We start from the raw sequence: 22009 nt of genomic DNA, 5'->3' as shown, positions 1-22009 counted from the left end.
CAGACTGGCAATAAACGCCACTTGGAAAATATTATTGTACTTTGCATTTTAAAGTGAAATAGGCCGTTGCCCACAATCTACAGGGGGATCTTCCTCAATCAGAGCTAGATATTTTGAAATGACAGCTGTGAGAGGGTTTAACTCTTAAAGAAAACTGTGGGCTACTGACTTGGGAACTCTAATGTTAAAAAAAAAAGACCTCTAGTCATAGTTGAGGGGAGGGCCTTAACATCTCATATGTCATCCTGAATCGGAAAGATCAATCCTCTAGTACAGAAAAAAAAAGTTCAAACATTCAAATGTCCAAAAGTAGAAAAAAAGGCTTTATTTGATGAACAAAATTTTCCAAAAATTCCAGTTTTGGTTAAAAGCAGGAACCTACAACCACCCCTTTCTGTTCCACGTCAAGTCTACATTTGAGGAAAATGACCGGTTCCCGATCAAATATCAAGAATGATAAGGCAAAGACTAAATACGGGTGGGTAAATAATCCAATAAAGAACTCTAAGCGTATCTGAAAACAGAAAGGTTGAATACTCTCCTAAGATACGTTACAAAGATACCACCAGCATCTCCGGCACGGACGACCGGTGCCATTATTAATGTGTACCTTCAAAACCCTCTTGTGCAAGATGTGAAAAGCAGGAACCGGTCACCGTCGTCAAATTGGCAGCGGAGGGAAAATATCCAGCAGCTCACCTGGTTCTTGTCAGACCCCCCTCTTTCTCTTCCAAGGCTTGCTCGAACAGTTAAGTGGAATTAGTTGCTCAAAAGAGGTGGTAGCTGGTTCACAGACCCAGAGATTAAATTCCACTGTATAACAAAGACAGAACGGTTGAATCCTAAGCGCCTTTAATATTGCTCTCACACAAACGCCTCCCTTTCGAGCTGGAGATCCTGGTATGACAGCAGAACTGGCGGGAATCTTAAGAGACCATCTAAGCCGCCTTCCACCCTCCCACTCTATGCTAACAAGCTGGGGTTCGGTTATTCTCCTGCACCTGAAACCTCTCTTCCTTTACTACACTCCCTCTCTCCTTCTTCTCCTCCTTCAGCTCTTCCCAACCTGAAAAACCTAGACCTGGCTTCAGCCAGTTCTGGTTAGCGTTCTGCAAATCCTCGATCACCTAATCCAGGACTCGGATCAAGTAAATCCAAGTAGTGAAACCCTAAATAAGGCAGTCATTTGTTCCCTTCCTTTCCGACATCCCGCAAAAGCGACCCCCAAAAAGGTCAAAAGTGGTGGTCGCTTTAGAGAGATGCCGACCCATAAAGAGAACCTAACTCGATAAATCAATTTAAATGGGCTTTTACCATTCGCGGATTCGGCTGGTCTGAAAATTTGGACGCCTCATCAATTTTTACGAGCGGAAAACAAAACCACACCTTGATACCTCGGTGGAATAATCTCCACGGATCTTCTCATGCTCTGTTGAATATTACATATCGATTACATTAAGTGTACTAAATATTCGAGTCATTTTGACCATAGCATCCACCATTTAATGTCTGTACTCCAAAAAAAAAAATAACGAATTTTCATCCCGATTGACTACGCTTAATTACAAAAGTACAACAATCTGTGCTTATCTGTTATTCCACACGTCTGAGATCACCCACCACCACTCTATGCAAGCTGAAGAACTATGATCTCATAGTGGTGGTTAGCACTATCCGCTCTACTCATCTGAAATAAAGGCTTCTTAAAACAGCCTGTGCCCTACCACAGGATGGAGGACAACAACCGAGTCCGAGTGAACACAGTTAGTCGTTCCCATCGTAATCATTATAACTCTGGTAGCCACTGTTCCTTCTCTCACTGATGCCGGATATCTTCTTCCCAACCGAATCCTGATGGAAACTTGCACTGAGAGACCGTCCCAAGCGCCCGTGCTGCTTCTTGGAGATATTGTCTTCGCTTTCGGATTTAGCAATTCCTTGGACATTTGTCTGGGGTTGTACCTCTTGACGAATGTTTCCGAAGGGGAAGTTCCAAGGGCCAAATCTCTGCCAGCTTAGTCTCTGGAAGGCTATGATACAATGCAGATTGCCTCCAATCTGATGACAAGAAGACACTTGGTTATGGCAGAAGGGAGCAGCCCAAGCTACTTGGACAAGCAATAATGAAAAATGAAGGTCTCATTAAGCTTTATCTTGACCACAGACCTTCTTCTGTTAGCCGGAAGCTTTTCTTTAAAAAAACAGAAAGCTCAAAATATGAATAACTAGAAAATAATAGACTGAAGGTCCTTGGGGGCAGGGTCATATCATATAATAACAATAAAAATAATAATGAATGGTGTTTGTTTAGCGCTTCACTGTTATCAATGGTATTTATTGAGCTCTATGCGCAGAGCACTGTATTAAGTGCTAAGGAGAGTATAATACAACTGAGTTGGCAGACACGTTCCCTGCCCACAATGTTCCAAGCACTGTGTTAAACACTGGGATAAATACGATACAATCGGACCAGACGCAGTGAGGCAGAATAATCCCCATCTTACAGATGAGGAAACTGAAACACAGAGAAAAGTTAAGTGACTTACCCAATGTCCCACAGCAGGCAAGTGGCAGAGATAGGATTAAAACTCAGGTTTAATAATTCTGCTAATTCTATTAGACTCTCCCAAGTGCTTAGCACAGTGCTTTGCACAGAGTAAGTACTTAATAAGTACTACTGATTATCGATTAGGCCATTCCCTCCCTCAGGATAGAGCACCACCTATCTTGTGCAAATTATTTTTTAAAAAAAAAAGAAAAATAAGTGAAGAGACTCCCAATATAATGAATAAAATGTTGTTTCGGGACAAATTCTCTTGGAATTTAAGGGGTTCGTGACCCTCAGGCCCAGAGGTGGACAGAAGGGTGAGAAAGGGTTAGACCGGACCAACACAGAGCAACTGAATGGCTGAAATAACTCCAATATTTCACCGTGAGCTTCAAGCATCAATGATCCTCACCTAGCTGCCTCCGGTGCTTAACTGAAAATTTATCAAAGAACTATCTGCCAACTAGATGATCTTACCTTCTTCGTTTTTCGATACTGCAGTCCCCTCTCTAGGTGCCGAATATCAAGGTACTCCGGGTTTTGAGTGTTCAAGTCGGTAACGATATCTGCCCATCTATGGAAATTTAAGGAGGAAATTGAAGACACGATCAGAGAAATGTCACTTGCTGCGGAGGGAAACGTTTCATCCGCTGAGCCATCATGACCCAGCCTCATGGGCAGTCTGTATTTCAGGCCTACTAGGAAATACATTTTATCTTCTTGAAAAGTGCCCCCTTTGCCATTACCTACAATTACCCAATTGAAAACACCAAGGATCCATTATATCGATACAGGCGCAAAGAATCAATGTGGACTCGGAAGATCGCGAGATTGTGTTGGCCTCTGTACTTCCTCCAGTGTTGAAATAAAGGAGAGATCACCACACCGCATGTTGATTTTCCTGTCCCATTAGTCCTCTTACTCTCTCTAAGGCAAGAACTGTGAGCCTCAGTGATTCACACAATCTGAATCAAGCAATCCACTGGTTGAAGACCCCCCACCATCCAAGGCAGGCATGGGCAAGAAAAGCCTGCCTTGCTGGGCCTTTCCAGAGGAGGCTGAGGAAGATGGGAGAACTGGAAGATGTCTACAGCTCCTGGGGCTCGCGTGGCTTGAGGGATCGTTCAACAGCAACAAAGATGGGACAGGGCCATAGAAAAATCGGTGATCTTTCAGGCATTCTGGCAGGCCTCATTCCCTGTCTGTTCTCTTTCCTCCAACCAACCAGAGCTAGCACAAGAGCATTAACCAGTTTGCTTAATTAGGTCCCCAGCCTCTAAGAGTTTTCCCGCCACCACCACAGGGCTGCCACTTATCTCCTGAGGGCTTTTCAGTGACCTCTCAGCTTGTTAGTGCCAAAGCAGGGTGCTCTGAAGGGGACACTCCACCAGTGGGGCAGAGATGAAGGGGCCTGCTGTCAGACAGAGTGGCACAATCCTGCATCGCCCTGCCCCGAGCCCCGGGAGGGTGGAGCCTCCTAGAAACAGTGGTCTTCTCAGACAGTGCTGCCAAGGATCCACATATTCCTTGAGGGTCCCCATCCCCAAGCCGCTCCCTCGTTGTCACCGAGCTCTGCACTCCCAAGACTCTGTTCCTTCTCTCAAACGACTGGGGACAAGCACCGTAGCCCTGTGCTCATGACGCCAATGTGGATGAGCCAGAATGAAGGTAAATACATCTACGACACAGGCTCCGTGTCAAAGTATGATGGAAACTTTAAGAGGGAGGAATTTTACTGAAAATGGTTCCCCACCCCACCGTCCCTACCTCCATTCCCAGGCTTGGCTAGAGCTCCCAGTCGCCAGATGGATTCCCTAAACATTCGGCCTTCCACCCGCAAAGCCGGACGAGTTCGGATGACCAACCCGCTGAAGGGCCCAGTGTGCTTTCTCTGGCTACCAGAGGCCGAGGGTTCTCTTACCATTACACATTCGAACAGTTCACCTACTTTTTACAGTGAATGGCAGGGTGTTTTCTACTTGGTTCTCCAATTAAGATCCAGTATTCTACTTCTTGCTGCAAGAGGTGACTCCTGCTGAACACAAAATGCACACCCGGTAATCGCAGCACACAGTTCAAATGCACATTTCTACCCTATTTAGGTCTTTGGTTCATCCCAGATCTTCCAAAAGAGATATACAGGCTCTGCAGTAGAACATGCACTAAAAACAGGAAACACTTCCAGCACAGCTGAGTTGGAAGATACTAGAGACCCACTTAGAGGGACTGGCTTCGAAACCTCACACTCTAGGGGACAGTATGACAAGGAGGATCGGGAGGTATAGCTTAGTAGAGTGTCACGGATATGGTAAGCACTCCATAAATTCCATATGATCGACTATTGATTAACTGGACCCAGATAATCGACCGTTGATTGACTGGGCCTACATACAAAGATTCATCACCATTCGGCCAGGGGGACACTCATCAAGGAAGAGAATGTGCTCAATTCATTAAATGCTTATTGAATGCCAAGCATCGTACTAAGTGGTGAGGTAGATATAATGTAATCACTTTGGACACGTTCCCTGTCTCACATTAGGCTTTACGATATAAGTAGGAGGGAGAGTCCGAGAGAGAATTCCTCCTCCTTTTAAACTACGCTCATCACAGCTTGGATGCTTAGCGTAGGATGTAAAAGAGAGAATGCACGTTTCACATGTAGAGGAAGCTCCCCAAAGTAAGTCTCACATGAAATGAAGCTGTTTTTGTCTTTCCCACCTACCCACTGGAATCTTCTACCAAGACTCTAAAAAGCTCTACTTTCACTAGCTTAGGGCCCCGTGTCCATTCACCATCACTAAAAACCCATTCTTGGCTGTAGAAACTAATGGACCATTGACTAAGAAGACCCAATAGCACTCGGCAACTGGCTCTCCCCAGCTCTCTGGAGGTGGTCCGTCCTGAGTCAAGACTAGTGGAATGAGTAAAAAGACTCTTTTGAGGGTTAAGACACCTGAAAGAAATGCAGTGGTCTGGGGCACCCCCCCTGCACTCCCTTCCTGTCATCAGCTGGGGCAGGCCCCACTGGTCAAGAGGGAAGGAGGTTAAAAGGATGGAAATTCCACTCTTATATCTCTCAGCTCGCGACTCTCCCTCCCCACCAGCCTCCAATCGACAGCTTCAGGAGTCAGAGGAGACCGACTGCCGCTGTCAGCTCTATCTCCCACTCCTCTGGCATAGTCTGGACAACGCTAGACCGAGTTTCCGACATCCCCCGGCTCCCTCACCTCCGAAGCGGGGGCAGCTCTCCAGGAAGGGGCGGAGGGGGCGTGGACCAAGCTGGCTATACTGTCACCAGGCGGGGCAAAAAGCAGCAGTGACAGGGGGCAGAGTGAGCATACCACACGGAGTTGAGGGGCACGGAAACGCACGGCAAACAGGGCACTCCCTTTGCCTTCTTAACAGCTTCCAATTCTCTGGGACAGGTAGCTTCTCTAGCACATGAAACCTACGGTATTTGCCGCAGTAAGCCCTTTACTATAGAAAAGGCCCTGTGAGTGGTGTAAGAGGAGCTCACCTGCAGCACCTCAAAGCCTAAATGCTGCTTGAAACGAGGAGGGAAATGGAGTCCCGCTACTCTACCCTTTTATTCCTACTATATATTCCAAGCACTTAGTACGGGGCTGAATAAATATCACCCACTGCCTTTTCATACACGTCCACGCGGCCAAAGAAATCGATCATGGTGATGGCCAGTGTTGCGGAAGCAGGGGTGATTTACAGGTTAACGGTTGGGGCACGCAGGGGCAGTGGACCAGCTTTGGGTTGGAGGGTAGGGTCCAGGTTACCCACCTCTCCAAAAACAACTCAGCTGGAGGGGCCCGCTCTCCCATCTGTGGTGGCTTTGCCCCGCCTTCAAAACCCCTTCCCAACCCCCCCGACTGATGAGGTCTTTCAGGTTTGATGATCCATTACAAGCAAGCCTGCAGTAATGCCCCGGCTGGGAGCCTGCCAAGAAAACCCACTGCAGAACCACGGGTCTCAAGAGGTACTCTGGGATTTCTCCCTAACATTATCTTCTAACGACCATTCTTTTCCAATAATTTTTTCAAGTGTATTTTAACCATAAAATAGATCCACGACTGGATGGGGTTTTCTCTAGGGCTTTTTAGCACGGTGACTCAACGGGGGCAGGGAAGAACCACACGGCAGGATTCTGTCCTTTCCTACTGTCACCAGACACTAGAACGCTTAAGGATGCTAGGAGACTAAACTGACATCTGTTCAAAGCAGATGGCCTTTAGGAAACGGCTTATTAGTTTGGTGCAGGATTCGAAAAAAACGAATTTGGGGCTTACCTGTATGCTTTGTTAGCTTTAACAGGGGTTGCTTCAAATCCAATTGGGCAAAAATAATGATTTTGACAATGATAAATGAAAGCCAATGACTCGTCTTTCAATCCGTGCGTTAGCTTGGACAAAGCCCCGGCCGCTGCAAGAGAAAATACAGATCTGAATGTTCCTAATGAGTTCTCAGATTGTGCAGGAAGGGCTAACCAAGGGTTCCAACGACATAGATAATAAATCAAGTGCTTACTGTGTGCTAAGCACTGCACTGGGCACTGGGGTGGATACGAGATAATCGGGCTGGACAGAGTCCCTGTCCCACGTGAAGCTCACAGTCTTAATCTCCAATTGACATATGAGGTGGCTAAGGCCTAAAGAAGTTAAGGGAATTGTCCAAGGTCACTCGGCAGACAAGTGGCAGAGTCAGAATTAGAACCCAGATCACCTGACTCCCAAGTCTGTGCTCTTTCCACTAGGTCACGGGGCTTCTCACACTTGGTGTGCAGTTGAGAATTCTTAAAGAAAGAAAGGGGAAAGGGCAAGGAATTTCTGGACATTCATTTACAGTTTTAGCTTTCGGAGTCAATTTCAGTAACTATGGACGTGTGTTTTAATCAAGAGCCTGGAAAATCGTGACCCAATCAATTGCTACGCGAGACATCTTGAATACTGTACTCTGTACCTCACTTTGAGGCTCTAATGAGTCCTATCAAGTATCCTAGGCACCTCTGTGAGGCACACCAGAGTAACTCGGAGAAAATTTCCAAAAATGTAGAGACTCCAGTCAAATGAGATCTTAAAATGACCTAAATGATGGAGGCGGAAGCCGAGCGAACCTTTCGTATCTCCGGTGATATCCGCTTTCCGGAGACTGCAGACAACTAGCGGGCCCCTGCCTCTCTTCCTCCCTTACACCACAACTCTGGTAAGAATGAAGAAGAGGGCACGTTTCCATGACAAACTAATCACTGCTTGGGACCGCATGTAGACTGGAGCCATTCGAGAGACCGGTTCACTGAACATCAGTTGGAAGTTAAATTATTCATGAAAAAACAATCCACTGAAGTCCAAAACGCTATCAGCAGCAGAAGCAGATGACAAGCTTCCCAAGTCAGAATTGAGGCCAGAGGCCGCCTCATTGATCTGCGGCTTACTGAAATGGCGGAAGAGAGGCATGGTTCGCGGCTACCACGAAGAGCCACGGAGACGAGAATCCTTGACTTGTAGTTTTTAATCGGCACAAGTAACCTTCTCTTCGCCCCTGACAGTCTGGGCTCCCCTGATGTAGAACATTCACAGTACTTTCTTTTCTGGGCTGTTTTAGTCTAAAATTGAGCATCCCTAAAATAGAACGACATAACTGGGTCCACAGTGTACACAGAAAGAAACTCAGGAGAGATTATATTTCACTTGGGGTATTTATTGTAAAAAGATCCAGTATTAAGGAAGCAGCAAGGCCTAATGGTTAGAGCATGGGCCTGGAAGTCAAAGGACCTGGGTTCTAATCCCAGCTCTGTCACTTGCCTGCTGGGTGATCTTGAGCAAGTCATCTCACTTCTCTGGGCCTCAGTTGGGATTTAATACCTGTCCGTTAGCCCCACGTAGAAGGGCTGATTATTCTGCAACTCCCCCAGCCCTTAGAATAGTCCTTGACAGGTATTAAGCGTGTATTACGGTATCCAGCCTGATCAACTTTATCTATCTCAGTGTTTAAAAGAGTGCTTGACATAGAGTAAGCCCTTAATACCACTTTTTTTTAAAAAAGGCAGTGGAAAGTCACCAAATGACAGAGTTTAAACTGAGAACACATTTGAGTTCACCTGTCTTGGAAACAAAAACATCATAGAAGAGGTATTGGTCACCTTCTATCTTAACTGGAAACAGTGCTGGAAACAGGGGAGACTAGGAACTAAAGCAGGTATACTGCAGGATTTCTTAGGATTATTCAAAACCAGAAATCTCCTGAGAGAAGAAGAGAATGCAGCGGTGAGTACGAAGAGAAATGAATCAAATGAATTCCAAAGAAGAATACTACATCTGTCAACAACTTTTCACTCTGTAGTCATTTAAAGCCACCCTGCAGAGAGTAAGAAATAGAGATTGTGAAAAATTGCCCTAGAAATTTGGCCTCAAATAAAATGAATGCAACCAGTGGGATCCCACGCTAACAGAGACGGCAGGATTAATAGGCCAAATCCTTTCGCTCAGTCCGTCCGGGACAGTATGTGGGGAATACAGAACCCAAACGGGCTGGAGGCAGCGAGTTCATACGGGGAGCGCCGTCCAGGGCTCGGGGCTGCGGTAGCACGGGGCAGGCTCCCGTTCCTGATTTCCATCCAGGCAATCCTCGGCACCGGCCCTAAACCACGCGGCGAGGAAATTTCAGAAAGAGCACACGCAATAGCCAGGCTATATCACGCCAGTGGTGAAAGGAGGCTGGAACCACCCAGAACACACTTCTGGTAAAACCAAATACCAGAACAACTGTTCCGAGATCAATCACTTCAAAGCGGACCCTTTTTTTAAATTTTTCTTTCAGGGCTGCGGCTTGGGAAAGGCACTGGAACGACTAATCCAGGAGTTGGACCTGGGGTTTGTGGGGGCGGTGGCTAATCGGTGGCCTTGCTGAGAGTTCCCTGTAAAAATGAAAAATGGGGAGGGGAGACTGCAGCTTCTGATGGGCTCAAGAGGGCCCGGGGCAGGGGTGGGTGCCACAGCCCCTCTGCAGTCCAGGTGGGTGAAGGGGCTATTCCCCTTGGCCAAAAGGGCGGGGGCAAAAGGATGCTGCCACTGGCTTGGAGATCTGTGGGGCTGCTAGTGTCCTCACCGGGTCCAGGGCAAACCACGACACCCTCATCACCCATTCTAGGGCCCGTGGGGATGATCCGGGCCTTCCAGTATCACTCTCCCCCTTCCCCTCCACGAAGATCAGTGCCCACCGACCCAGCGGTGTCCCGGGAAGAAGATATTTTCACTTTCACCTCTGCATCACATCAGAGGACAATATATCTGGCAAACATCAGAAATCCTCCAGAGAAAAAACATGCTTAACAGCCAACAACGTTAAAGCTCTCCCCTCCCTGAAGGGATCTGAACGGCAAGATCTCATTCCAGAGATCTCGATGTCCATTCATTAGGTCTTTCTCGTCAAATACTACACCAGGCACATTCTAAGCACTTAATGAATATTGTAACAAAGGATGCAGCATCACCAAATGGAAAATAAATATATCTCATCAAGTTTCACAGGATGCTATCCCTCTCGGTCCCATTTTTCCAAAGAGAATGTCGGTCCACTGGGCTCAGTTTTCTTGGACCAACATTTCATTAGTGCTTTTTTTTGATTTTTTTTTTAATGGTATTTGTTAAGCACTTACTGTGTGCCAAGCACGGAATTAAGTTCTGGGGTAGATACAAGCTAATCAGGTTGGGCACAGTCCATGTCCCCCATGGGGCTCCAAGTTTTAATCTCCACTTTACAGATGAGATAACTGCGGCAGACTGAAGTTAAGTGACTTGCCCAAGGTCACAGAGCAGATACATGGCGGATCCAGGACCCAGGTCCTCCGACTCCCAGGCCCAAGCTCTTCCCGACAGGCTACCTCTGTAACAGTTCAGCTTTAGCCGACCATTAGGATGAAGTAGATTGACAAAAACAGCAAGGACACGACTAAAGATGAACAACTGTCTTTAAGTACTAAAGGGTGAAAGCCTGAGTATATGCCCCACTAGAGTTCAGACACTGGTAGTATGGAGTAATAGTAGATCTCTACTTCACAGGAGTAATTTTAGATTCAAAGTGAAGTGCACAGTACATTATTCATCATGCCCTAGCAAAAAAGAAACTCATATTACCTTTGCTCATCCCACGATCTCAGAAAAACAGGCAAGACCTTAAAGCCCGGGAGACAGGCGTGTTGCAAATGACACCACTATATAAACAATCTAATGCACCACTTTCACAACTAATAAAATTAAACAAATCGGCATTCTCTCTCTTCCAGAAAGCAGATGAAAGATCACTTGTACGGCAGTATTATGAACGTCCGATTCACACGAAGGTCTCAAAATATTGAAATGCAGCCAGTAAAGCATCAAAAAAACTCACAGGATACTATATGCTATTTGAAGAGGCGGATTCATTGACATAAATTTGCACTTGATTCCACCGTTATAAAGCCTGACAATTTCTAGATGGTCAATGTTTTCATGTTTGTATCACCTATTCAGTGTTTTAATCGGAAGACGTTAATCACCAATGCTGATACTTTAAAATTACTTACCAGTTTCCCCTGCTGTTTTATTCTTCCCGTGAGGCTTATAGAGAACATAAGAACATCCTTTCACATGGAAGTGGTCATTAATTTGTCTAAACCACCTGAAAATAACAAGAAAGTTCATTTTCAGAAACTACACTCTGTGAGAAGCCTTTTTTAGATAGTTTAATTTATTAACTTATCTATCAGGTTCATAAATTTGCCAGAGCGTCAGTCTCTGACACTATCAGTGTTACACAGGACATTATTACTTTGGCACTTGATGAATAAAGATCTAATTTATTTGGTAGATATTATCCTTTCGTCCTACATGTTGCTTCATACCTCATTAATGTTGTATTTCCAGTAAAAGGGCCAAATCTAATGTCTTCAAATGGGGGTTGAAATCCCAAAATATGCAAAGCTTCTTCTTGAGTCACAGGTGGCAGGCTGCACAAGAAACAGAAGAGATAATCAACTCTGGGTCTCTGAAAAACTGTTTTCTCCTTTCAAATTAGCCATCCCATACACTAAAGCACATACCATCATTTACAACTCAGTATTTTTAAGTCAGCAAAGGAAAAACATGTCCAATCACACCTTTTTTTTAAAAAAATAATCAGGACTATAGATTCAACTCAAGTCAGAGCTAAGGGAATTGCCTTAGAGAGTTTCTCCCATGAGGGCCTGAAGATATCCTTGGGTGGAGCAGAAGGTCCCAAAGAGTTCAGAACATGTCTGTATGTCAAGTGATCGATAAATACGATTGATTGAGAGCATGCCTGAATACCTCAGGCTCCTCCCATTCCATCACCCAGACACCACCCCTGGCTCCTTGCTCTCATCATTTCATTTCCACCATAGTCCAAACTCCCTTTTTCCTGTGACTTGTTACATTTTCTTGGCATGAGACTATGCCTTTTTTTTTTTTTTAAAGGGATGTGAGACAACGCACAAGAACCCCCAAGAATCTTTCAGGATGAGAAAAGCTCGAGAACAGGGCAAGAACAGGTACAGATACACTCTTGGTTAATGAACTTACTTTCCTGCTCCCATTGTGCTATACAAGAAGTTCCAACAGGACACTAGAGAGGAGATACCACAGGACGTCTTGTATTGCGGCCGGCTGATGCAGTACCTGAGGAGACAGTATGTGGTTTTCCTCACGGTTACATGCACCCTTCGAGGCTCATCTGTTTCACCTCCAAACCAAAGTCTGAACAGCTTCTCAGTGAAAATGTCTCACCTAAAGGAAATCACCTTCATGTTTCCGATACGATTCACAAGTGTGCTATTGGGCAAAAACTACATCCCCCTCTGTAATGCGTCACAGATAAAAAAAGCCAGCTCCTGATGATTCAGAGATGCAGGAGTGTGGCCTAAGTGGAAAGAGCACAGTCCTGGGAGCCAGAAGACCCGGGTTCTAATCCCGCTACTGTGTGACCTTGGGGAAGTCATTTAACTTCTCTGAACCTCAGTTGCTTCATCTGTAAAATAAGAATTCACTACCTGTTCTCCCTCCTACATGTGGGACCTGATTATCCTTTAGCTACCTTGGTATTCAGTATAGCGCTTGGCAAACAGTAAGCACTTAAGAAATACCAAAATTATTATTATTATAATTCAGCCTAATGCATGAAAATCCTGGACCGGTTTACTCCAATTATATTTAGTGAGCGCTTACTGTTTGCAGAGCACTATAAGAAGCACTTAGGAGAGCGCAACATGGCAGATTTGGTAAATGTTTCCTGCCCTCAGGGAGTTTGTACTTTACAGAAAACACAAGAATAAGAATAAAATATCTAAGTGAAGTAGAAAATATCTATTTAAATTGCTTGAGGGCTACGTAATGAGTGGTATTATTAAGAAAGAAGCATCTCTCTGAGAAAAATCTTCATATAAAAAATGAGAAAAGGAGGTAAGAGAGACAATTCCAGGCATTGCAAAGACTAAACGTAAACAAATCCACAGAGGACCCCGGGAAACGGAGCACAGTGAGCAAAGAGATGGGAAGGGGTGCAACACGTTGTGAAATGCAATCTTTACCCCCACTAGCCAAAATGCAGGCGGAACTTGAGACGAAAACCCGGGTTTTCTGATCTTAGAACAGTGCTCTTTCCACTGGAACAATAGCAGAATTTACAGCATAACTTACTGAATTGTTGATTGGCTGGAATTACATCTTTATTCATCATTATCACTGGTATTTATTGAATGTTTACCGAGTGCAGAGCACCGTACTAAGCACTTGGGAGGGTACAATAGTCGGAAGACACGTTCTCTGCCCCTAACGAGCTTCACTCGGTCCTTGATGGATTCTTTCTCTCTGCCTTCAACATGCCCAAATCTCCACCGTATAAAAAAGCCTTCTCTAGATCCCTCTGCCCACTCCAACTATCATCTCATTTCCTTGCTTCCATTCCTGTCTAAACCCCTCAGAGAGATTATCTTCACCTACTCCCTACTCATTCTACTTGTCTCTGACTCCCTCTACAGTCAAATTTCACCTCCTCCTGGCCATTGCAACTGCACTCTCCAAAGTGACCAAGGACCTCCTCTTGCCAAATCTTCATCTTCCTTGACCTCTCAGCCACTCGGAACAACGAGGACCACTCCCTTCTCCTGAAAATACCATGTAACCTTGTTTTTTCTGAAGCAGTGCTTTTGGTTCTCCCCTTTCAGACTCTCATCTCTTTGTACCTAAGGCCGTTTACTCTTAGCCTCCCTACTCTTCTCACTTTTTTTTTTACTGTTATGCCCTACCTCTTTCCCCACAGGCATTCTCACATTTCCTCTTTCCCGTAAGAGAACACACAGATGTCCAGTGGCCCCTCAAGCTCAATATGTTGGGAAGAGAACTCCTCAGGTTCTCTCCCAAACCCTCTCCGTCCCCTAATCTGCCATGATGGTTGACGGCACCGCCCTTCCCCCATCTCTGAAGGTGAAACCTTGGCATTATTCTTCATTCCTCATTTTATCTCAATTCTTATGTTCTGTCTGTTGCTAAATCCTGCCAGTTTTTCCATTCGCAACATTTCCTTGATTTTCCTCTTCCTCTCCATCCAAACAGCCATTAACCTGATCCAGGCGGTCAACCTAGCTCAGCTTCACCACAGTGTCGGCCTCCTCGCTGGTCTCCCTAGGCTGCTCGGATCGTCTCCCTAAAACATCATTCTGTCCAAGTCTCTCAGAAATCTTCGGGAACGATCCACTCGTCTTCACGTCCCACAGAAACTCCTGATCGCTGGCTTTAAGGCACTCCATCTCCTCTTTCCCTCTAATCTATCCACTCTCTTTTCCTATTACATCCCACCTCCCACTCACCTTCAAACGGTGTCTCATCTTCAACTTTCTCTCCCCCAACCACTGGTTCCTGCCCTTCCTCCCTACCCCTTCAAATCCACCAGACCTCAACTCTCCCCATCATCAAAGCCCTTTTGATAGCCCACCTTCTCCAGGAAATTTCCTCCATTATTTTTCTTCTCGGGTTACCTCCTCCCAAATACACCTCAGCACTTTCGCATACATCGAGTCATAACTACTACTTTAGGCTTCTTCCTCCTATCTGTAAACGATCACAAACCTCCTTCCCATTTAAGATTGTGTCTTACATCAGTTGTACACTCCCAACTGTTTAACACAGTGCCCCGAACACGGTAGGTGCTCGATAAATTGCCAGATTTCTCCAAGTCTGCTCACCCAAGGCTATGGGTTTCTTCCTCCCAACACTGTACTTCCCGTTTGGTTTTACATGCCTTTTACACCCCTGAGAATGGACTGTCTATGGGGGACTTGGGGGAGCAGTATCACCTTTCCACAGTGCTCCCCAAACAAATCACCCTCACTAGGGGCAGGGAGCGTTCTGTTGTACTCTCCCAAGAGCATGGTACAGTGCTCTGCACATAGTAAAAGCCCAGTAAATACAACTGACTGACTAAAACCCACCGGTTCTAGCCAGTTGCAAGAATCTGGGAGCCCCAACGTCTGCTCAGAAGGATCAAAAACCCATTACAATACCACAGTACCATCTTCTGAGGTCTAACACTTTCCGTTGTTTAATATCTTCAAGAGCAGTATACTGAGGACACTCCCGATGGTGCTTGCCCTTTTTATCTAAAGTCTTTTTTTTGGAAACTTGTTTCTTCATGTTAGCTGAAACACAAAAAGTTGATTATTTACTCTATCAAAGAGCATTATCATGGCAATAGGTTCAAATATACAGCAGAAATGAACAGCATTTTTCCCCAAGCCTAAGAGAAACTCTCTAGCATAGTAAATAATATTGTCCCACAAATGTTCACCATGATTATAATAATAACTGTGTCATGTTAAGCACTTACTTTGCACCAAGCACTGTACTAAGCACTAGGATACACTACAATCAGATTGACAGGGATGGGCCCCTGTCCCACATGGGGCTCACAGGCTCAGGGGGTGAGCGAAACCAGGTACTGAATCCCCATTTCACAGATGAGGAAATCTGAGTCAAGAGAAATGAAGTGACCCAAGGCCCAAGGTCAAACAGCAGGCAAGCAAAGAGGCGGGATTTGAACCCCGTCTCCTCAGCATCATCAATATGTATTGAGCACCTACTGTATGCAAAGGGCTAAACTAGGGCTTGAGAAGTATACAATAAAAGTAAAAAGTGGCCCCGAGGAACTTGAAACACTTTACTCTCCTTGCGTAAATTAAAGGGAATCCGGGGGCTGTCATTTTTTGTCCCCCGGGAAAACAATGTATTCCACCCAAGTCAAGGCACTTCCGACATTTCTGTATTTCTACCACACAGGATGGAAAAGCTTTAAAAATGAGGCAACCTTCCTACCAAGCAAGGTCTTATTTAGCGCCAACTTGGTGAAAATAGCAAAGATCCAGTCTTTCTACATAGGCGGATGCCAAGGCCCGTATCCCGTCAATCGTTCAATCAGTGGAATTTCTTGAGCGCTTACTGTGTGCGGAGCCCCGTCCTCTGTCTGTACCCAAGCTTTAGCATCCCTCAACCTGAAGCGAGCAAAGCTCTGGCAAAGACAAGCACACGGTTTCCTCCTCCTTTTTATTAATCGTTTGCGCCAGGATCATCAGACCCTTTTTATAGGGTCTGTGCAGACAGGAAGAGGCGCAGAGGTCTTGTAATAGTCCAGGTTTAGAGGGAGGAGGAGAGAGTGCCAGAATACTGAGCCCTTGAGTTTTCAGACAAGCTTCACAGGCTCCCCTTTTTGAAGACCACTACTTAAACTGGGCAGAACAGCCTGCTTCTGAAAGCTGATCAAAATAGTGAAGAGAACACAGCCCGTGTTTTGCAGCCTCTGTAGAACAGAGGCCCTCAAAACATAATCCTTAGGCTGCAGGAAGGGAGAGGGAGGGAGAGCCAAACTGGACAGCGCCGAATAGGTCCAGAACGACGGGGAAGGGGCTGAAGAGAGATTAAGGAGGCAACTTTTTCCTTCAAGGTCCCACTCACCCTCCACTAACCCACCCACTCCCCTGCTTTCCCAGGAGAAGACAGAGTAGCCTAGTGGAAAGCGCTCGGACCTCAGAGTCAGGGGACCTGAGTTCTAATCCTAGCTCTGGCACGTGCCTGCTGTGTGTGACCTTGCACCGATTCCCTGGGCCTCAGTTTCCTCATCTGTAACATGGAGATTAAATTCTTGTTCTCCCTCCCTCTCAGACCAGGAGCCCACGTGGGACCAGGACTGTGTCCTCTCTGACTGTGTGGTATCTACCCCAGGTCTCCGTACAGCATTTAGCACAGTGCTCGACAAACACCACAGTCGTTATTATCATTATTGCTGTTATTACCATCCCTTCTCCCAAGCCAGCAGACGACATTTCAGAGGCTCTCATTCCAAAGTGACGTTAATGTCCGAACAGACTCCACGTGTGGAACCTAATTCTTTTAGCAGCTCTAAACCCAATTCCAAACCCTTTTTTTTAATTAGTTTCACAGGTCGAGGTCCGGGAGTTCCTTACCTGCTCTGTTTTTCAAATTTGAAGTCATGCTATTAAACTCGGACTTGTCAATTTCCCACGCAAGAGGCAGCTTCCCTAGGCTACTAGATAAACTCTCCAAGCTACTGTCTTCGCTATAGATGATCTCTGATGAACTAGGGGGGACGGCGATGTACCTAGGGGAGTGATTTCCAATGGTTAAGGCAGAGTTTTCCTGGAGGCAAGGAGAGAGAGGAGAGCCGGGAGTTTTATGAACGGAAGTAGCCTGATTGAGAAAGGCGTAGTCGGAGCAAATAGCGTAGATCTTTTCCCGGGTGTGTGTCACAGGGCAGCTCCACGGATAATGACCGCCTCCTCCGGCACCCAAGGACACGGCCGAAGCGCTCGGGCCGCAGAAAGCTTTTCCGGCATCTCGACGCGCCGCTTCTGGAGAGTTTTTTTCGGGCCTGTTCTCCCCATTGTGAGAACCATCTGTCCTTTCGGCTTCGACAACGTTAGGCATCGAGAGTGATGGCAAAACTTTATGCCTCCGGGAAGAAGTCACCAGCTTCCCTCGGAAAAGATCCAATTTCGCCAGCTAAGTGCATTCTCCAAAATTTGCGAACGGCTAATCGGACTCCTGAAAATTAAAAAAATGTGAGCGTGTTGGGGGCTGGGGGGGCAACCAGTCCCTCGACCGGGCTTATTCGACAACTGAGGGGGTGGGAGGGGGTTTCACCTTCTTTCCTTCTGTTTACGCCCTGGGCTTGGGGCATACCTTATACTCAAGTCCACAGAAACAGGTGTTGTCCCTCTACATGTTAGCTAACCTGCCATTAGGGAATTAGGGAAGACTCTTCTGCCAATGCAAGCCGGCCTTGAGCTCTGCGGGCCACCTGACCACAGAAACTACCTGTGCTCCAGCCCCTGGAATTGGAACCGGTACAACCTGAGTTTCTGTTCACAAGGAGTATGTATAAGGAGAGCACAACTTGCACGTAACAGGAGAGCCAAGGGTTGGTTTTTTAAAATTAGCATTAAGAGAAAGGAGCTTCATTTTCAGAGAAGCAATATATTGCCCGAATTAAAGACTAGAGTCGGGTAGTTTACCTAATTCAAGATGAAGTCCACAGGGCAAAGCTGGTCACCTCAGGGGCTTCAGTCATCTCCTGACTGAGAAGATGCAGACCGGAAGTATCCAATCCAGGAGCGGTATGGTTCCCAAATCCGAAAGGAACCAGATATTCTCCAGGTCCAAGGGTCTTTTCCTGGAGGAAAGCGGTGGCTTGGGTGAATAAGAGCAGCATAACAAGTCAGAGAACAAATCAATCAATCCGTGGTATTTACTGAGCGCCTACTGTGTGCAGAGCACTGTACTAAGCGCTTGGAAAGTACAATTCGGGAACAGATAGAGACAATCCCTACCCTACAATGGGCTTGCTGTCTAGAAGGGGGAGGCAGACAACCGAACAAGTGGACAGGCATCGACAGCATCAAAGGCATTGGCATATACACTCAGCCCAGCGCTCCGCACCCAGTAGGTATTCCAGTTACTTCGACGGATGAGGGTGAAGACGATGGAATGTCCGTCTTCTCCCGCAGACTATAAGCTCGTTGTGGGCGAGGAACGTGTCTACCAACTCTGTTACATTGTACTCTCCCAAGTGCCCCGGTACAGTGCTCTGCACAGGGTAAGCGCTCAATAAATACCACCGATTGACTGATCGACTGGAAGGCCCAAGACACCTCCGCGGACCTCACTTCTTCATTCATTCATTCAATAGTATCTACTGAGCACTTACTATTTGCAGAGCACTGTACTAAGCGCTTGGAATGGACAATAGACAGAGACAGTCCCCGCCCACTGATGGGCTTACAGTCTAATCGCGGGAGACAGACAAAAAACAATAGCAATAAAATAGATAAAAAAGAGATAAAATAAAAATAAAATAGATAAAATAGAGCTGCAGTTCTTCGGCAGCAACAACTGGTTCAGGGTCCCCCCGGCCGGGGGAGGCACAGCGCCCGCGGGGGGGGGGGGCTGCTGGGGCCCAAGGAAGCACCAACCCAGGTGCCCCGTGGCCCGGGGCTGGTGCCCCGTTCGAGGACACTATCTCCGATATCCCCCGCCCCGGGGGAGCGAGGTGCCAGGGGTAGTGGGTGGGGAGTGAGGTGTCGGGGTGCAGGGGGAGAGGTGCCGGGGGTAGTGGGAGGGGAGGTGGCAGGAGGTGGCAGGAGGCGGCGGGGGGTGGACTACCAGGGACGGGGGGCGAGGTGGCAGGGGGAGAGATAGCAGGGAACAGGGGGAGAGGTGCCAGGGGGCGAAGTGCCAAGGGGCAGGGGGAGAGATGGCAGGGGACGGGGGCGAGGTGGCAGGGGACGGGGGGAGAGGTGCCAGTGGTAGTGGATGCGGAGGAAGGTGCCAGGGGGAGAGGTGGCAGGGGGAGAGGTGGCAGGGGGAGAGATGGCAGGGGGAGAGATGGCAGGGGCGAGGGGCGAGGAGCCAGGGGAGGGGGCAGGGGGAGAGGTGCCAGAGCAGGGGGTGAGGTGGCAGGAGGAGAGATGGCAGGAGCAAGGGGCGAGGAGGCAGGGACAGGGGAGAGGTGACAGGGGTGGTGGTGGTGGGTGGGGGAAGGTGGCAGGGGGAGAGGTGGCAGGGGGTGAGATGGCAAGGGCAGGGGGTGGGATGCCAGGGGGTAGGGGGAGAGGTGTCAGGGGTAGTTGGGGGGGGGGAAAGGTGGCAGGGGGAGAGGTGGCAAGGGGAGAGGAGTCAGGAGCAGGGGGAGAGGTGGCAGGGGTAGTGGGGTGGGGGGAGTGGCAGGGGGAGAGGTGGCAAGGAGTAAGATGGCAGGGGGTGGGGTGCCAGGGCAGGGGGAGAGGTGCCAGGGGTGGAGGGGGGGGAAGGTGGCAGGGGGAGAGGAGTCAGGAGCAGGGGGAGAGGTGGCAGGGGGAGAGGTGGCAGGGGGTGAGATGGCAGGGGACGGGGGGAGAAGCGGCAGGGGCAAGGGGCGACGTGTCAGGGTGGGAGCAGCGGGGAGACGGGTGGGGGTGAGGCTCGGGTCCCCCGGCTCCGGGCAGCCGCGCTCACCTTCCCTTTGCCGCCCCCGCCGCAGGGGGAAACTGAGGCAGGGCCCGGCCCGACCCAAGGTCACCCGCCCGCGCCCTCCTTCCTCGCCTTCCCTTCCCGCTCCAAACCCCCGTTGGGGGGGGGGGGGGAAGAAACCGGGGGGGTCCAGCACGGCCCCGGGGCTCCCGGGGCTCCCGAGGCGGACACTCACCCGCAGCCCGCAGCGTCCAGCACAGCGCCTCCCCCCCCTCCCCAAAATGGTTCCTCCCGCCTCCCCCCTCCCGCGGAACAGATGGTCGCTCCTTCCCTCCCTCCGAAAAATGGTTTCTCCAACCCCCCCCCTCTCCTAGAAGTGGTTTCTTCTCTTCCCCAACCTGGTTCCCCCCCGCGCAACAGGGAAGGTGGTTTCTCCCTTCGCCCGGGAGAGCGAGGCTCCCCCCGCCCCCGCCCCCGCCCCCGCCCGTCATTCATTCATTCAATCGTATTTGCATTCATTCATTCAAGAGTATTTACTGAGCGCTTACTATGTGCGAAGCACTGTTCGGTCTTCTCTTCTCTAACTAATTCTATTCAATACATAGAATCAAGGGGAAGACCCTCTCATTAAAACAATAGCCATTAAAGAGAATCAAGGGGAGGTGCATCTCATTAACAAAATTAACAGGGTAATGAAGATATATACAGTTTGAGCGCTTACTAGGTGCAGAGCACTGCACTAAGCGCTTGGAATGGACAAATCGGGGTCAGATACAGTCCCTGCCCACTGATGGGTTCACAGTCTAATCGGGGGAGACAGACAAAAACAATAGCAATAAATTCAATAGTATTTATTGAGCGCTTACTATGTGCGGAGCACTGTTCGACCTTCTCTTCTCTAACTAATTCTATTCAATACATAGAATCAAGGGGAAGACCCTCTCATTAAAACAAAAGCCATTAAAGAGAATCAAGGGGATGTACAGCGTGGCTCAATGGAAAGAGCACGGCCTTGGGAGCCAGAGGTCGTGGGTTCGAATTCCGGCTCTGCCACTTGTCAGCTGTGGGACTGTGGGCAAGTCACTTTACTCCTCTGGGCCTCAGTGACCTCATCTGGAAAATGGGGATTAACTGTGAGCCTCTTGTGGGACCACCTGATAACTCTGTATCTCCCCCAGCGCTTAGAACAGTGCTCTGCACATAGCAAGCGCTTAACAAATACCAACGTTAGCTCATTCGTGGCTCAGTGGGGGTCGGGGGGGAAGTATAAGGGCATCAGACCTGATGAGAAGCAGCGTGGCTCAGTGGAATGAGCCCGGGCTTGGGAGTCAGCGGTCGTGGGTTCGAAACCCGACTCTGCCACTTGTCAGCTGTGGGACTGTGGGCAAGTCACTTCACTGGGCCTCAGTGACCTCATCTGTAAAATGGGGATTCAGACTAGGAGCCTCGCATGGGACCACCTGATGCCCCTGTATCTCCCCCAGCTCTTAGAACAGTGCTCTGCACAGAGGAAGCGTTTAACAAATACCAACATTATTATTATTATTATTATTAAAATGGGGATGGAGACTGGGAGCCTCCCGTGGGACCACCTGAAGACCCTGTATCTCCCCCAGCGCTTAGAACAGTGCTCTGCACAGAGGAAGCGCTTAACAGATACCCACATTATTATTATTATTAAAATGGGGATGGAGACTGAGCCTTGCGTGGGACCACCTGATGACCCTGTCTCTCCCCCAGCGCTTAGAACAGGGCTCCGCACAGAGTAAGCGCTTTAACAAATACCAACATTATTATTATTAACAAATACCCCATTAGTATAAATACCCTTGAATGAATGAATGAATGAATGAACGATCATTCAACGGCAGCAGGCCCCGGCCTCCTGGGGTGGGGGGGAGGGACGGTGGCGGCGTGGCGCAGGCGCAGTGGGCTAGAGGCGGCC

The 22009-nt window shown here is 48.1% G+C and overlaps 1 protein-coding gene across 5 annotated transcripts; it reads right to left on the bottom strand.

The window, feature by feature from the left end:
* Positions 1-302: 302 nt before the first annotated feature.
* BIVM (basic, immunoglobulin-like variable motif containing) lies at positions 303-21910 on the bottom strand. 5 transcript variants are annotated; one of them, XM_029073306.2, is made up of 11 exons: positions 21892-21910; positions 18132-18289; positions 17064-17661; positions 15119-15245; positions 12136-12231; positions 11439-11543; positions 11121-11215; positions 6850-6982; positions 4497-4583; positions 3026-3122; positions 303-2058 (listed from the first exon to the last, which is right to left on the bottom strand). In XM_029073306.2, the coding sequence occupies exons 3-11, from the start codon at positions 17542-17544 to the stop codon at positions 1765-1767; spliced, it is 1515 nt and encodes a 504-aa protein (XP_028929139.1). In that variant the 5' UTR covers positions 17545-17661; positions 18132-18289; positions 21892-21910; the 3' UTR covers positions 303-1764. The 5 variants fall into 5 exon arrangements, with proteins under 5 accessions (XP_028929139.1, XP_028929141.1, XP_028929138.1 ...); XM_029073308.2 differs by lacking the exon at positions 21892-21910 and adding an exon at positions 20613-20683; XM_029073305.2 differs by lacking the exon at positions 21892-21910 and adding an exon at positions 20300-20334.
* Positions 21911-22009: the final 99 nt, after the last annotated feature.

The sequence above is a fragment of the Ornithorhynchus anatinus genome, chromosome 10 (assembly GCF_004115215.2).
Source record: "Ornithorhynchus anatinus isolate Pmale09 chromosome 10, mOrnAna1.pri.v4, whole genome shotgun sequence".
NCBI lineage: Eukaryota > Metazoa > Chordata > Mammalia > Monotremata > Ornithorhynchidae > Ornithorhynchus > Ornithorhynchus anatinus.
Note: the sequence above shows the minus strand (reverse complement) of the source record. Positions and strands in the feature narration are given on the sequence as shown.